At 38.2% G+C, this 16,471-nt stretch overlaps 1 protein-coding gene across 1 annotated transcript in view; it reads left to right on the top strand.

The window, feature by feature from the left end:
- Positions 1 to 16,471, top strand: part of TRIO (trio Rho guanine nucleotide exchange factor) — a 255,876-nt gene that overhangs the window by 156,816 nt on the left and 82,589 nt on the right. Inside the window, exons 21-30 of the mRNA XM_010571449.1 lie at positions 3,171 to 3,293; positions 5,190 to 5,384; positions 5,497 to 5,612; positions 6,161 to 6,227; positions 7,008 to 7,117; positions 8,160 to 8,229; positions 8,693 to 8,782; positions 10,725 to 10,817; positions 13,027 to 13,138; positions 15,218 to 15,408. Coding sequence (XP_010569751.1) covers positions 3,171 to 3,293; positions 5,190 to 5,384; positions 5,497 to 5,612; positions 6,161 to 6,227; positions 7,008 to 7,117; positions 8,160 to 8,229; positions 8,693 to 8,782; positions 10,725 to 10,817; positions 13,027 to 13,138; positions 15,218 to 15,408 — 1,167 coding nt within the window. The remainder of the gene's footprint in view (positions 1 to 3,170; positions 3,294 to 5,189; positions 5,385 to 5,496; positions 5,613 to 6,160; positions 6,228 to 7,007; positions 7,118 to 8,159; positions 8,230 to 8,692; positions 8,783 to 10,724; positions 10,818 to 13,026; positions 13,139 to 15,217; positions 15,409 to 16,471) is intronic.

Below are 16,471 nucleotides of genomic sequence, written 5' to 3' on the forward strand. Positions count from 1 at the left end.
TTTCACATGGCTGAAAGATCAATGATTAAAATAAAAAGTAAGTGAAATTACTTGCTTTCCCTTTAATACAGAACAACTTAATCCATTGAGGCAGGATGTCTGTATTGCTGTAACTTAAAGGTAGTGTTTTGCTTCTGCCAGCTTGATCTGTACTGGCGAATCTCATTTCTGCAAGCTTGTGTTTGACAAATTGTTACGCTTGTTAACTTTTACTCACACGCCTAATTTGACCGGGGAAATAATCGGCAGCAACATTTTTCTCAGATATGGGGGGGGGGGACAAAATCTAATTAAGTTGATTGGCAGTTCTAGAAAAATGACAAGTTGGATAACTCATTAAACAATAATAACTGAATAGCTTTGGGTTTGCAGTTCTGCGTGTACTTGGTTTTGTGGTTTCTTGCATGGTAGATCCACCTCTTTGTATTTTGTCGAATTTATCAGTCTGGAAAGAACTATTAAGTAACTACCACACACACAAAAAATCCCCCTCACTAATCAAAACACAAGCCATAAAAATAAGTAAGGGGTTCCAAGGCAGAATTAGTAACTGGAATGATCTGCATTGGTTTTTTCCTACCTTTTTTTTTTTTTTTAAATGGATATAGGACAAAGAAAGGAAGCTATCTGTTCCTGTTCTACAGAGAATGACACAACACCCATAGTGTGAAATATAGTGAGATCTACTTTAAAGGCCTCAAAAAAGTAATTTTTTATTTCTTTCTGACAGCCAGTGTAGACAGAGGCTTAAATACTAGTGGTCTGTTTTGGTCTCTTGAAAGATTTCTAGTCTGTCTTTCATGCTTTCACAAAGAATATAATGCAAGATAAATCTTGAGGTCAAGTTAAAGATTAATACCTCTTTAAAACACCACCACCACCCCTTCCCTGCCCCCTCCCCCCCCACCACTTTTGAATAACCTTAACTCCAACCTCTGCCAAGCACATGACCTGCTTGCTTTTATATAGAGATTACTGACTAACAGTCAAACACTGGAGATAAAGATCTGTCAGCATTTTCATTGTAAATCCCATTTTTCAGCAGTCACCAGTTCAGTCATCAAAAAGCAAACCAAACCATATATGGACTCCACACTGATTAGCCAAAAAATGGAAATGTTGCTGTCTTCAGTTAGATTTTTGTTTAGAAAATGGAAGGACCCATGCTTTGTGCTTTCAGAACTTGGTGCCCTGCGATGGGAGCAGATACCATAGTAGTTTGCGAGGGCAATGGTAGACTCTTAAATCGTTCCAGAGTTAAGGGCTCACCTAATTGTTAAATTGATTTCTCCGGTTCTTGTACAGTGATATGTGTCTCCAACGTACAATCCTGATCCTCACGTGAAATGACAGCTGATCTAAACTGTAGGAATTAACACGGAGATGAACTTTCTGTCATATTGTGGCTCTAGAGAGCTGCCAAAAAGTTACGAAAGGGCAACATTTGGGAAGGGAGAGGTTTTTTTGTTTATCATTCATTCCAGCATTGTGTAATAAACCCACCAAAAAAAGGTGGAGGTTAAAAAGTTAAAAATGAGAAGTATCAAAATAAATGTTGTTTGTAATGTCAGCGATAGCCATGCTTCTTGTCCATATCAGTCTTCATTTACAAAGATTGACATTAGAATGACAGGGGGTATCATACAGGTGGTTGGTTGAAATGTCCCTTTTCTTGACGGTAGTCCAAGAGTTGTTGGGTTTTTTCCATCAGTGACACTTGAAAAGTACACCCCCATCTCATCAGGCTTGCATCTGCACTTGTATGTCACTAGGTAAATGGCATCCTAGCCTTCACATTCAGTCTTGAATTTTGACAGCTTTCTACTCACTTTAGTTTTTGTACCAAGAGACAAAAGCATCCTAAGTGGAAGGAAGAGAACCAAAGTTGTTCAGTTACAGCCTTGATGAGCTTAAATTGTTGGCGGAATTACAATACAGACCTTGCCCTTTCTGATTCAGTGTAAGGTTATGCTCTTGAAAAATACGTATCTACTGTCCACCAAGATAAAACTTTTCCTGTTCTTGGTAATGGGGATAGATAAAAGGGTAAACTGAAAGTATCAGAGGTAAAAGTAAGAATGAGGACCCACTAGCAGTCTACTACTTTTTCTCTTGGGGTATTACATTTTTGTCTAGTGCTGTATGTGTTTACTGAAGACACAGAAGATACACATGTATTTAGTAACAAAACAGTTCTAAGCAGGCTGTATTAAACTCTCTTAGTATCTGATATTGGCTTTATCAGAACCAAGAAGTTTTGTAGTTCATGTGCCTCTGCATACTGCTGTAGTAGCCTGTATTAGAGCTGCAAAAATAACTTGATAATGTCAGTCTTCCGTTACATTATTTTTACTGTTATGCAGCAGTTTGAGAGGACTCTCTTTTTTTCCAGTAGCCAGAGAGTAGGATTCCTCGCAACCACTGAGTTATGCTTAAAAGGGCAGCAAATGTTAATGTGGGTAAGACGTAGATAATAACGTGGATCAGCCTGGTTCATAATAGTGAGAGAGTAAGGTGCCAGGACGTGGAAGGGAAACAATTTTAGTTTGCAGTTCTTAGTTCTTGTATTTTACTACCTATATATACATTAAGTGCTCTAACTGATACATCTCACCATTCCTCCTCTGCTGCAGCTTTAATTTCTAGGAGTACATGTAACTACAGACCGTACTTTTGTGAGGCTGGAATACATGTCAACTAAAGAGTGAAATGATAGTTATACGCTTGGAAAGTTTAGCCTACATATTTGGCAGTCTTACATGCATTTTTACAAGTTGGAAAATGCATGTTTCTGAGTACAGCTGTCCTGTGTTGCACCAAAAAAGTGATTTTTTTTTGTTTTTGCTCAGTTGGGGAGTATGTGGACGTAGTCAGTTAGAACCTTTCAATAGTGGACTGCTATAGTCCTGTAGTAGTGGATTTCCCTGAAGTGTTCAGATTCATGTGTCAGTTGTTTAATTCTTTAAGCATTGCTTAACAGACTAAGTGAATTATTTCAGAGTTACAAACTGTTGGATATTGTAGAGGTATTAGATGATTGCCACAAGTGACATAGAGTAACATTTACCTGTGGCCAATCTGTGTTTGTGAAATACTGTTTACAGATGGTTTCTACTGGCAAAAGTACATTGCCTTCTCTCTTCATTTTCCTTCATTGTTGCTTTATTTAGGCTCTGGAATGGATTCATGATAATGGAGAGTTTTATTTATCCACACATACTTCCACTGGCTCCAGCATCCAGCACACTCAAGAGCTGTTAAAAGAACATGAAGAATTTCAGATCACAGCAAAGGTAAAATAAATAAATAAAATTATGTAAGATTAAAAAAACCCCAAACAACTCAAATTCCCCCCGTCCCCCCCAAAAAAACCTCAAGATTTGTTTACTTGCAGTGGCTTTCTCTCTGTATTTCTGCTGGGAACAGAATAAACCAAAAGATAATCAGAAGATAATCACTGTTACTGGAGCTTCATCAGTCCTATGTGTTGTTGATTTCTCATGACAGAATCATAGCGAGATAACTTTAAAATATTTTTAAAAAACCTACAAACCTTGCAGGGCCTTCAATTTTTGCTTTCATATCCTCATGTCTGTGGATTACTGCACGTTCATTTAGGATATAAAATACAACAAGGCATATTATTATTTATCTGTGATTTAATTAGAAAACAGTAGAGAAATCAAAGCTTTACTTGTTAGGTTACTGATTTTTCTTAGAGTACTCTGTGATTCTGCTGTACCTTTTTGAGCCATGGCAGCATTATGTTCTTCTAGATCTCTGGAGGCCTCTACAGAGATGCAGATGTCACTTGTGAGGCTTACCAGTTTTTGCATGTGAAAGACAGGCAACTAGTGCGTGACTGAAGTACCTGAGCTTATGTAGCCTTGTTCGTCTCTGTGTTTTGTTTTGTCACTTATTCAAACCTGTTTCCGCCTCTTGGCTCTCTAGTCTTCGTAGAGAAATAACAGAGCCCGAGACAGTAAGCAAGTGTTCGTTTGTCTGAAGGACCACCTCAAAAGAGAAGAGTTGTGGGGATGGAGTTGATCATGGGACATGTGGGAAGGGAGGAAAAAAAAAAAACAAACAAACAGAAAGAGCAGAGATCACTTTTGCTTTTCAAACCAGGATTTTCTTCCGAGTTTTGTTCCAGCCTTTGTTCTGCTGGATGCCTTCCAGCATGCAGAGCACCGCTGCCCGCCTTGTTTCCTCCCAGTCAGCAGATGACGTGGGTGCCCCTTCTGAAAGGATGTTGTTAGTGCCACTCCCTTGGCGTTTCGCTACCTGTTGGGAGGATGCACAAGCCCTTGCTAATTCCGTAGTGACAAGAACTGCTCAGTTGAGGAACCATCAGGAAAGAAAAAGAATTTAAAAAAAAAAAAAACAAACCACTATTTATTTTCCAACTGACATAAGAGTCAAGTTTTTATTGACTGTTTTGCTTAACTCCCTGTTACCAAGGGCCCTGACAGTACGCTTTACTCTGACATGGTAACAGAGAGAGAAAGAAGTGGAGGTATAAACTCTCCCAGTGTGGATGATTTATGATATACATGAAAGAAAGTGCATAGTCTTGGGCAGCTTGTTAATTGGGAAAAGCAGTTAGTTACAGATTTGGTGGTGGCTACTTGCTGTCTTAGTTTCTCTCAAACAACTGTATGACAACAAAACATAATATAAAAAAGACCTGAAGAATATAGTCTTAATTCGTTAAAGTGTAAAGCATGTGAGCAGACTTATCTCCATCTCAGCACTTCAGTGATGTCTACATGTTGGTAGATCCTTGAGACTGTGGGCCAGGTCCAATACCAGGGCTTCAGTGGTAATAAACAAAATATCCTCTTTGGCATGAAACCCTGTTGTATTGATGCGAGGAGAATACCCATGCTCTTTTCAGCTTGCCTAGCAGAATTTCATCTCTGCGTTAGCTATGGAGCACATTTCTGAAAGAAAAACAAAAAATCACTTGCTTCTAGTCATGTAATAATAAAACACTAGGAAACCTATATTCATTTTATGCTATTTTTATTAGGAAAAAGGTATCTGTTTAAAGGAGTTCTGGGAAGAGAGCGGAGGAAGCTAGCTCCTTTGATGGCTTCTCCGACTGCACTTAGGAGCAGGTTAAGCAAAATGACCCCCTTCATGACAGGTAGAGCTGCTAACTGTCCGATATTTTCCTGTTTTCATAGCAAACCAAAGAGAGGGTGAAGTTGTTGATACAGCTGGCTGATGGCTTTTGTGAAAAAGGGCATGCTCATGCAACAGAGATTAAAAAATGTGTCACAGCAGTGGATAAGAGGTACAGAGACTTTTCCCTGCGCATGGAGAAATACAGGACCTCTTTAGAGAAAGCGCTGGGTATTTCCTCCGATTCCAATAAATCGGTAAGAGAAATTTGAGTGTGATGACAGACAAACAAGCTTTGCTTGCATTTGATTTTAGCTATCGTTTTCTCCGGTCTCCTTCCTTAATCAATTCTTCCTTTCTTTAATAAAGAGCAAAAGCTTGCAGCTGGATATAATCCCAGCCAGTGTCCCTGGGTCAGAGGTGAAACTGCGCGATGCTGCTCATGAGCTTAATGAAGAAAAACGAAAGTCTGCCCGCAGGAAAGAGTAATAAGTTTATTTCTTTTTAATCAATGAGAATGCATAAATCAATCCTGATAATGAAACAACTGTCTTGGCTTGTCTGGCAGCTTAGAAATTGGAATGGTAAAAAAAGGGTGATATTACTCAATAGGTCCTATGGCCATTTATTCACATGCTCGTTCTCACAGATAATTCTAGCATGTCAGAATCTTAAACTTTCAGAGCTATGTTAGACTTCTTTTAACTTGCTTTTCTTCTTTTTAGAAATAATGTGAAATAAATGGGTAAGGGGAGGAGGGAGGACAACAGTTAAATGACTGTAGCAAGTGAAAAGCATTTGAGAAAAAATTGCATCTCCTTCCCCGTTTCTTTTTGCACTGGTTAGTAATGGAGGGATGTTACCTTTTACGTTTCCTTCATCTGTTGTGTCTCTTCACGTTTCAATTCTCAGATTTTTCTTGCAGCAGTGGAAAAAGCAAAAGCTGATGAGGAAAAAGATGCATTCTGGTTATTATGCATTCATAATGACCTAGCAGACTGACATTTGATTATTCTTTCTGTTGTCACCTAAGGTTCATTATGGCTGAGCTAATTCAGACAGAAAAGGCTTACGTAAGAGACCTCCGGGAATGCATGGATGTAAGTTTTCTTTTTTTTTTTCACTAATCTTTGAAGACAGGATTCAATCCATTGCTTTCTGTTTCTTTCTGGCTTTAACGGCCGAGCATGAGTGGTTTGCAGTCATAGAACCAAATTAAGTATCTTTTCTGCTATTAAGAAGAAACTTAGAATTACATCTGATAACAGCCACTTCGGAATTCATCCTCTATGTTTTGCTTTTGTCAGTACTGAGTTTCAGCATTTGCTCCTTTCCCAATTCATAAACGTGTGGGGTCTTTTGTTTTAGAGAGGGGAGGGAAAAAGGAGGGGTTTACTTTACTTGCTTTGCTGGCAGTAGAGAAGAGCTTGTGTTAATTCTCTTATTATCTGTATCACATGTTCTGCTACTAGCTGACTTTTTGAATAGAAATTCAAAGAGATTCCATGGAAAAGTGCCCAGTAATTGTTACGCTGAAGCAAGTCATGTTCAGTGTTAGCTGTTGCACAAAGCATGAACTTTTAGACTGCAGACATGACCTTGATAAGGAATATCCTGAAGCATTAGAGGTTGTCAAGAACACTAGGCATTTTAAATTATGAAGTCTCAGGGACACTGTTAAATTGTCACTTTTAGAACTTGGATTTTTACTGTCAAAATCACAACGTATATTTGACACAACAGGTACTGTCACAATTGGAGATGATGATGCTGCATGATCTTTCCCTGATTTCTCTCCAGGAATGCATGCTTACAGATACCTGGGTGCTTCTGTTCAGAGTTTATCATGACTTTTCATGCATCTTTTTTGTTCTGGGCAGACATATCTATGGGAAATGACAAGCGGAGTCGAGGAGATCCCACCTGGTATTGTAAACAAAGAACACATTATCTTTGGAAACATGCAGGAAATCTATGAGTTCCACAATAAGTGAGTGACTTATCTTCCATTTCCATATTACTGCTAACTCCAGATGATGACCTGAGGGATTTCCTAATGAAAATATTGTGCATATGAATAATGGACGCTTTTCCATAAAAAATCTAAAGGATTTCTTCTCGCATTGCTAAATTGTTTTGGTTGTTGCTTTTCTGCAGCCAGGTAGGTACACTGTTAGAAACTGTCTTTTTCAGCCTCGGACATCTTTCAGCTTTTAAGAAATTATTTGAATACATTAAAATTTTGCTGTAGGTTTTCCAGTTGCTCTAAAGCGATGGAAACCACTGAACTCAACAGAATACAGATATAGCACAAACATCAATTTAAGACTCTCTCATTCCTCCGGAACCCTCATTCCTGATTTCCATGTGTGACTGCTAGTGGGAAAGAGTAGGGCTCTTAGAAGCTTCTGTGGAGGTGCCCCACCACTGTTACATTTACTTGAGTACAGAGCATGAAAGAGGCTTGTCCACTATGTTTCTTACTGGGAATGGTTCCTAGGCAGATCTGTGTACAGAAGTCTTGCTCTGAATCTTCCCTCTTTGTTAATTCGTTGGTGTTTTTATTGGGTTGATTCTTTGCAGTAATAAAATATACCTGCCATATTCCAGAACCTGATTTTACAGTCACTTGTATGCTTTCTGTTAACCTGAGCATCCAAAAAGCAAGTCACCTCCATTTTCTCTTGAGATGAAGGCTAAGCTTTTCTTGGAACTGAAACGGTAGGAAAGCTTCTTGAAGGAGAACAACAGCAGTTATTAAATTTTTGTGTACTCTTATGTGTTAACTGCATGTCTGCTGGATCAATTTCTGATCTTCACATCAGAATTTGTATTGAATTACATTTTATATTAGTTCTGTTATTACACATTTTTGTCTATTCCTGTTCTCTTTATTTTTTTAATTCATGCTGTTGGTATGAATTACAGCAAGTTTTCTAACAGCTTTTATTCATAGACAGTAGATCAATATCAGCTGCTCTAATGAAAATGTTTCATGTGCCTTGTACTATTTGTTTCTCTTCTACCCATAGCATATTCCTGAAGGAGCTGGAAAAATATGAACAGTTACCGGAAGATGTTGGACATTGCTTCGTTACTTGGGTAATGAAGTCAGACTTACATTTAGAAGTAACAAGGGAGATAGGAAGCATGAATGGATGGATTCTTGCTCTCAGGTCCCTTTTTAATTTGTAAAAGTACCTCTTCCTTCAAATTTGAGTAAAAGTGTATGTATCTTTAACTGGGGGAAGAAAAAAATTAAGGCACTGCTGTCAGATGCTAATGCTTAGCTTCCCTTGAAGTTTATGCTAGTTGCCTAAACCTGCATTCGGGTTTCGTATCTTTGTCTTAGCTATAAATAATCGACTTCTGCATGCATTGCTATTGTTTTCAGTCTTACTTGCCTGATGTATTTTCTTATGCTGCCTATTTGAATGGGAAAATAATTCTGCATAGTTCAATTTCTTGAGAGAGAAGATATGTTTTCTGGTAACTGTGTGTAAAAACCTTGAGACAGAAATGATGCTTTCTGATAACCTGTGTAAATTTGCATTTCTTTCTGCAGGCAGACAAATTCCAAATGTACGTTACTTACTGTAAAAATAAGCCAGATTCTACCCAGCTGATACTAGAACATGCAGGAGCATACTTTGATGTAAGTACTTTGTGTCCACCTTCAAAGTATGCCTTGGCAGTTTGAATCATACACTTGCAGTTATGCCGAGTGCCTAATTTCTTAAGAAAATGCAAGTTTCCTGGTACTAATGCTGCAATTCAGTGTCAGCTTAAGAAAATCAATCCTATATCTCACATAGTTAACTTATATTGCTCAGTTGGTCTCATAAACCTGTCAAATCAAATGTAAAAAGTCACAGTCACATATCAGAGCAGTTCAGAACTGGAAGCAGGTTCTGGCAGTAACAACTGAGACATGAATCTTCAGCTCTCACAAGCACATTCTTCAAATCTTAGAATTTTGATGTGCTTAGTTTGCATTGTATGTCATAAAGATGGAAATCTTTGTTAAATTTTGGGAGCACCTTTAAATGGTAATTGTATGTAGTGGTAATTCAGTTGACTGCCGTTGTTCAGAGCTGCTAAACCAACCACCTTGCTTATTCAGTCCCAAGGTTACTTGGTCTATGTGTAATATTCCACTTAAGAAAGGACCAAAATGTAGCAGCTGTCAGAGGCTTTAGGGCGGAATTTTGGCCACGCTGAATGAGTTTTGGTTGAACATGTATTTACAGATGATTCAATTAGAGTGCTCTCTACCCCTTTTTGTTTCTTTCTCCACTCTGCTGAGCCACTAGCTGTGTAATGACACTACAGATTTTTTTTTAGAATTGTTTGTAGAAGTAGAGGGAAGGACGCAATGAAAAACAAACAAAAAATCCCTGAAGTTCTTGGGGTTAATTTCAAAAGTCTATCACTGAGGAGATGGGGATTCTAAACACTGTGAGGTAAGGCCTTTCTGTGAAGCCTCTGTTAAGTTTTCAGTGTTTTAAGAGGAGCGGGTAAGTTACAGGAAATCAGGCAGATATGACCAAAAAAAAAAATCAAAGAAAAATTTAGTAAATACTATTTTAGAAAATGACAAAGGGCTCTGCTAAAACTATGTTAGAAGTAAGTTCTTGCTGCCACCTCCAAAGGAGCACCCTTTGCTCCCTCTGTTTTACCAGTGTATCCAGAGCTCTCCATCCCCTAATCCACCCAAGGTGGATTAGAAGTGTGAAGACCTAATTCTGTGCACAGGTAACTTCAAGAGCTTCCATTGATGCCACCACTGGACCATGTGAAAAAGTCATGTGTATCCCGTCTTGGGAATTTCTGATACCGTAATCATGGTTAGAAAGCCTATAGCTGCGGTGCGTAACTTGCTGTTTGAAACTATGTGGTTAAAAATCTATCCCATGCTGTGATAAATGGCAAACACTGGCCATGAAGTTCAACCACGATCAGTGCTTGAAATCTGTAATTATCCCATCTAACTATCATCTAATTCTATTTTCCTCCTTTAGCTTTGTGGAGGACATTCTTTTTTTTGTTTTTAAGTGGCCGTTTTGTTTTGAAGTGATCGGTAATCTCTTTCTTTTCGTTAGAAAATGTTATTTCGTGCTCCCCCTTGTGGGACAAGATGCTTTCTGTGACCATGAACAGTTATACTAGCAGGTGATGCGAAGAAACCTTCACCTCAGCCTTCCTGGGGTAGTCCTGGCTGTTCCCTGGAACACTGAAATCTGTTTTCTTTTCTCTCTTGCGAGTAACAAAAGAAATACAGATTTTTAATTAAAAAAAAAAAAAAAAGTTCTCGCCACATGTTTGATATCCCTAATCGTTGCTATTTGTATTTAGGTTTGTTGAAACACTTCACAGGTACCCTTGGAGCTAATAATCTTTTGTTTGTATAAAGTGAGCAGGCAGATGCACAACACAACTATTTTCTGTGGCTGGAATATCTTGTCATCCTGTCTTTTTTTATTTCTTCTTGCTAAAATAGAATTTGTAGTTCATGTATATTATTGCATAGCCCTCAAAGCTGTCCGTATCTGAGTGTTGGTGCTCACAGTCCTCAAATGTTCGCTTTTTTCATGTAGGAGATACAACAACGACATGGACTGGCCAACTCTATCTCCTCTTACCTTATCAAACCTGTCCAAAGGATAACAAAATACCAGCTTCTTTTAAAGGTCAGTATTCAAAGTTCTTCATCTGATTCTGCTGTTCTGAAGAAGGCAAAGCTCTTGCTGAAATCAGGAGGGCTGTTTTACTCTGCACTCTGAGACTACAGCATCCTAGGCAGCCTCAAATATTACTGCGGTGTTTTTTAGTAGACCATTGAAAATGAAAGAAGGCATAAATAAGTAACTTTTTGCCCAGACTTCTGTAAATCAAAAAAGATACCTTTCTACTAATGTTTACTGAGAAAATATAATTTGCATTTCCAGAGCAAAAAAGTAATTCATGGCCATATAGACAGGCACATTTTTGTAATGGTTCCTGCAACAAATTTTGGCAAGCCATTAGCTATGTTTATGGTATTAAGTACTGTAAAATATATACATTTTATAGATTTATTTATATAAAACTATAATATAAAATATTTATAAAATATATTAATGTAGATGTGTGTGTATATATACACACACTCACTGAGTACCTGTACAGCTGTTGCACAAACAGTTGTTACTTGTAGCGTTGCATGGAAATGTCAAGTAAGTAGTAACTGTTAAAATAAACAAAACTTTTGGAAACCTGTAGTTAGAGCTTTCACTCAGTGGACAGATGTCTTGTTGACTGAGCAGCAGTGTTCGTGAACTGTGCTGGGTCTCTGTTAGGTGGCATTGCTTGTTTTGCAATAGCTGCCTACAAAAGTACTGTAACTGATCTGTGTCTCCCCTTTTTACTTGAGAACTGCCATGGATGGTTGTTTTTAAAATCTCTGAAAAACATTGCAGGCTATTTCAGGTCAAGTTGGATGGAAACAAGTCTGTCATTTTTAACTGAAACATATTGTCTGTTCTCCCCTTGCAAAAAGGTGCAACTGAAGTTGTAAGTTGTAACTTACAGAAATTCTCTAGGCTGTGCTGTTTCAGAAATTTTGGGGTATTTATTCCAACAATTATTTTTTTTTAATTTAAATATGCTATAGCCGCTACATAATTGAAGTGATGGGATAGATCGGTTTCACCAGTGTTTGCAGAGCCAGATGGCTTTGCTGCATAGTAAAATGGATTAATTTGGTGGTTGCTGGGTTTTCTTCTTTTTTTTTTTCTTTTTTTTTTTCCCCTCCTGTAAGACGAGAGATGTAAAACATGGAAGGGTGGAGAGTCCATAACTTGAATGGTAGCGGAAACATTTTTACAGTTCTAGAAGTTCTGCTTATTTTTTCCAAATGGTATTGAAGCTGCTCGTCTCTTGTGCCTCCTGGAGAATATTTAGTTACACTCACTTTTCTGTGGAGTTGTAATGCAAAATTTAAGTGTGATGTAGTGTTTTGCTGTGATAGTGGTATTTGCAGTTAAACAAAAATAGTGTAATGATGATAATAGTAAGAATCACCCGGCTTTCTCTTTAAAAAGGAAAAGGGAATTTAACCTGAGGGAATGAATTAAGTGGGCTTTTTGAATAATAGAAGGAACATAACATGCCCTTTTGGTTCCATACGCTACATTTTTATCTTGATACTGTTCAAATGCTCAAAGGATGTGAGGAAGTTTGAATATCAGCTCAGGCGCTGTTGCGTTAATATCTGTGGGATGTTAAATGGGCAGGGAGCTGCATCACCCTAAATTCCACTACAACGCTTCAGCATATTGCATTCTGTAATTTCTGTCCGTCAGTTAATGCTTGTTTGTATTCAGAAGTTTTGTCTGTAGGATGCTTTAACTGTGCGAACCCAGAATAGAGTAATTCATGGAATACTTAAAATGAAACGGCATAAATCCTCTTTTTTAGCAGCAGTAGTACAGAGCTGGTCTTCGGTGCAGCGAGGCAAAGACTGGCATGGGAGGCAGGGGGTCCTTTTGTGCTGTCCTGCTTTCCACCATCTTCATGACTTGGCAGCTGCATTGTTCTGGGCCTTGACATCTGATAGCTGTGTCTGTGCTTACCAGAAAAAACGTTGTCCTTAATGTAACTTTTAAAGATTTCATATTAAGCAGATGATCTTGTTTAAATTAGAGGTGGTTAACTGAAAGCTTGGCCTGTTCCTTGAAGAACAGATCATGATAAATGCAAAGTATGCTGTCGTGTCATTGGCAGAGTAAGAATTCAAAAAGATTTTACAGGTCAAAGATGATTCTTTGCTTGTTAGAAGTACTATTTGGTTGTCTATCGTATTATCGTATTAATGTAGAAATACGTGATAAAGAGTACTCATGTCTGCTCGTCTTGCAGGAGCTGCTCACGTGCTGTGAAGAAGGTAAAGGTGAGATAAAGGATGGCCTGGAAGTGATGCTTAGCGTGCCAAAGCGAGCCAATGATGCCATGCACCTCAGCATGCTGGAAGGTAGGATTCAGACTGGCTTTCCAATTCAGTCATATGCTGTAGATTAACTTTCTTTAATAAGTTCCTATATTACTATATGTTGAGATCTGATGACTGTGAACGTTTTCTTATCTCTGGGTTTGTATTTTATGTACCTTTTATTTGGAGGTATATAAAATGCAAACTTGTCTAGGAAAAAGAATTGTGACAGACAACTGGTACAGTTTTGTTCATTTTTCAAATGTTCTTTCATCCTGATCTATAGCTCTGCCACTGCAGGTTTGAAAAATACGTTGGTTAACAAAGTTGTCCACTACTCACCTAAAATGTAGTAGGTGAATGGTCAGATATGATAGCTTCGGCTACATTTTCCAACCAATATCCTTGGCTTCGTTATGTGAGGCGCTAAGTGTATTAGAGGTGATTTTGCTGATTTATGTATCAAATAATTGTCTCCAAGAAGTTTGTCGTTTTCACATCTGTTTGCTGCCTGTTCCATAACAGACTTCTGGTTGAAATGAAATGTATCTTCTGGCAGTAAAATGTCAGCATAAGCCAATTTAGCCTGAGCCTTAGCCAGAACAGCATAATCATGTTCATGGCAGACAGTGGAGGTTGGATGTAATTGCTTCTATGTGCTTAGAGCAACTTTCTGCCAAAATCTGTTTTGTAATTGGCATGTTACCATGTATGATGGTGCCATCATATATTTAGTAATAAAAGTGTTTTTCTTTGGCATTTAAATTTTTTTGAGATAGAAGCAGAGCTGCCTTACCTTGCAGTTGCTGAAGAAAGACTCATAGGTGCTTTTAGTCAATACTCCTTTTCTTTCTCTCTGCTTTCTAGTAGGAAAATGGAGCTTGTCACAGAATTTCCAGTATCGTGCAAGTTACTGTAAATTTCATCGTAGTTTGACATGTGATCCTTGATCATGTGAATGCTCAAAACCACCTTTCTTCCCTGATTTTTATCAATAACAATGTTGGTCAGTTTGCAGGATTGGTTCTAAATGTTTTGTTCAGGAGATGGTGTTAGTATAAATGCTCACCAGCTTCGGTAATAATCTTTTAACATTGGGAATGCGACTCTGGAGAATATCCTAATCTTTAACATAAGTTGGTTTTATAACAAATCATGCATGTATTGTTGAGTCATCCCATGTTAGGCAAATATAGTGAGTGAGCACATTTCCTCTGTATGTCTCTGGAGGATTTTGAATGAACATCCTGATGCAGCTTGCCTCTGATGCTCTCCGTGCCATTGCCCTGTTTGGAACAGTGAGAACTCGTGTTTTCTCGAGAAGGATGGTGCTCTTCTGTTCAGAGAATATTGGCAAGCGGTATCTATTTAATATGCAGTTTAATACCACTCAGAAGAGTATGGTAGACTAATTTCTGCTATTCTGCAGCTCTAAAGCTGTGTATTAAACTGGGAGAACACCGTACCGCTACAATGGAAGTAAAATTGTTGATATTCTCAATCTTCATCTTTACATTATGCCTCAAGATAAGTAATCCAGCTGTGATTTCTTTATTGTGGATCAGTGCTGGAGTGACTCAATGGCAGGCTGATCACCTGGCAACAGCTCCAATCTGCCATCTTTTTTCATCCCCTATTGGAACATGTTTGCATGCTCATTGCATACATGGTAGGGAAGGTGTACCACCAGAAAAGGTGGCATTTGGGAGCTTGCCGATGTCAGAACAACCTGATGTGCTCTCTGTGTCCTTGCAAGTTTCTCGCTTTCTGCAGTGGCAGAAAGCTTATAAGAGAAATCGTTTTCATCGTGGAAGAGGTTACCAGAAGCTGACATAGACAGATCTGTCATTTGTTGGTGAAATATTGCCAGAAGAGTTGATAAACTTCTTAACAGTTGGATCTCTAAATTTAGACGTAGACTTGAGCTACAGTTACGTTTAGTATATTGCAATGTTGAAATCAAGTCTTGGTTTTAGTATTGCTTCTTTGGAATCCCATCTTTTGCAGTCTCTATTTGGGGAAAAAAATAATCGTATCACTTAATAAACAGAAGCTGTGCTTTTTAATTTCCTCATATTATCAACTTTTCATGGTGAACTTTTCCTCTCCCTGGGTGTTTAGGCTTTGATGAAAATATAGAATCTCAGGGAGAGCTCATCCTTCAAGAATCCTTCCAAGTGTGGGACCCAAAAACTCTAATTCGAAAGGGAAGAGAGAGGCACCTTTTCCTTTTTGAGATGTCCTTGGTTTTCAGTAAAGAAGTAAAGGACTCCAGTGGAAGGAGCAAGTACATTTACAAGAGTAAACTGTTCGTAAGTATGGCAGAACAAGTGATCGTATTTAGAAAACTGTCTAGATTAGACTGTGACTAAGCTCATGTGATTTAAACGTGACCAAAGAACTTGAACAACTATTATAGTGCACTGAAAGAACAGCCTTGGAATGTGTAGACTGAATCTTTTGTTTGCTGCTTTGTTATGTATTTGAGGAGAAAGAGTAGGCTGAGAGCAGCTACAGAAGGCTACCTGTCAATCTTGGTGTGTCAGGACAAAAGAAAATCAAGATTAGGCTGGACTAATTTTGTCTTAATTGTGTGTGTGTGATTGCCAGATCTTTAAGGCTTGTTTGTATAAAGCAGAAGGATGGAAGGAGCTGACAAGCTGCTTTCATCTTGCTTGTTTGCTATTGCTGTTCTAGTAATATGCATGTTAAGGATTCATTTTGGTGGATATTCTACACATACTGATCTGGAAAGGCAAGAACTCCTTGTTATGGAAAGTTCATGCCAAAATGTCTACTAAGACAAGTAGTCTTACAGTAATGTCTTGTAAATAAAATGATAGCTCTTACGGGTCTATTGAAAGGATGTGAAGATGGAAGTGTTTTTCTTCCCATTTAAAAATAAATAAATAAAATAAACTCCTGCTTTCCTCATCCATAGCATGTATGCTTTACAAAAATGTGACCCTGGAATTCATATCCTTACCTTCCTATCTCGTTGAATGACTTGGGTGAGAGCAGTATTCACACTCTGTAAATTTAGGTAGCCAAGTGAGAAGACGGTCTCCCATGGCTTGCTCTGCATCTGTTGGAGGCAAGATTAGCTTTTCTACCAGACAGTTTAGAACAAGTACTTGAAATCACTTTACTTCTCAGAATCCCACTCTAAAAGACATTATTTTTCTATTGATCCTATTGGGCTGTATGACTAAGTCTAGATGGTATAAATACTGAGCCTTTTCTTCCTGCTTCAGCTCATTTTCCTTTGTTCTTTCCCCCTTCCCACCTCCGTGTCCAAACTGGTAAAGCAGGTTGGTTCAAAAAACCTCTTTTTTCTGTATCTTACTTTGCATATTTTGTCACTTCATTTCCAAC

This window comes from Haliaeetus leucocephalus, unplaced genomic scaffold, assembly GCF_000737465.1.
Source record: "Haliaeetus leucocephalus isolate CR32 unplaced genomic scaffold, Haliaeetus_leucocephalus-4.0 Scaffold328, whole genome shotgun sequence".
NCBI classification, from domain to species: Eukaryota; Metazoa; Chordata; class Aves; order Accipitriformes; family Accipitridae; genus Haliaeetus; species Haliaeetus leucocephalus.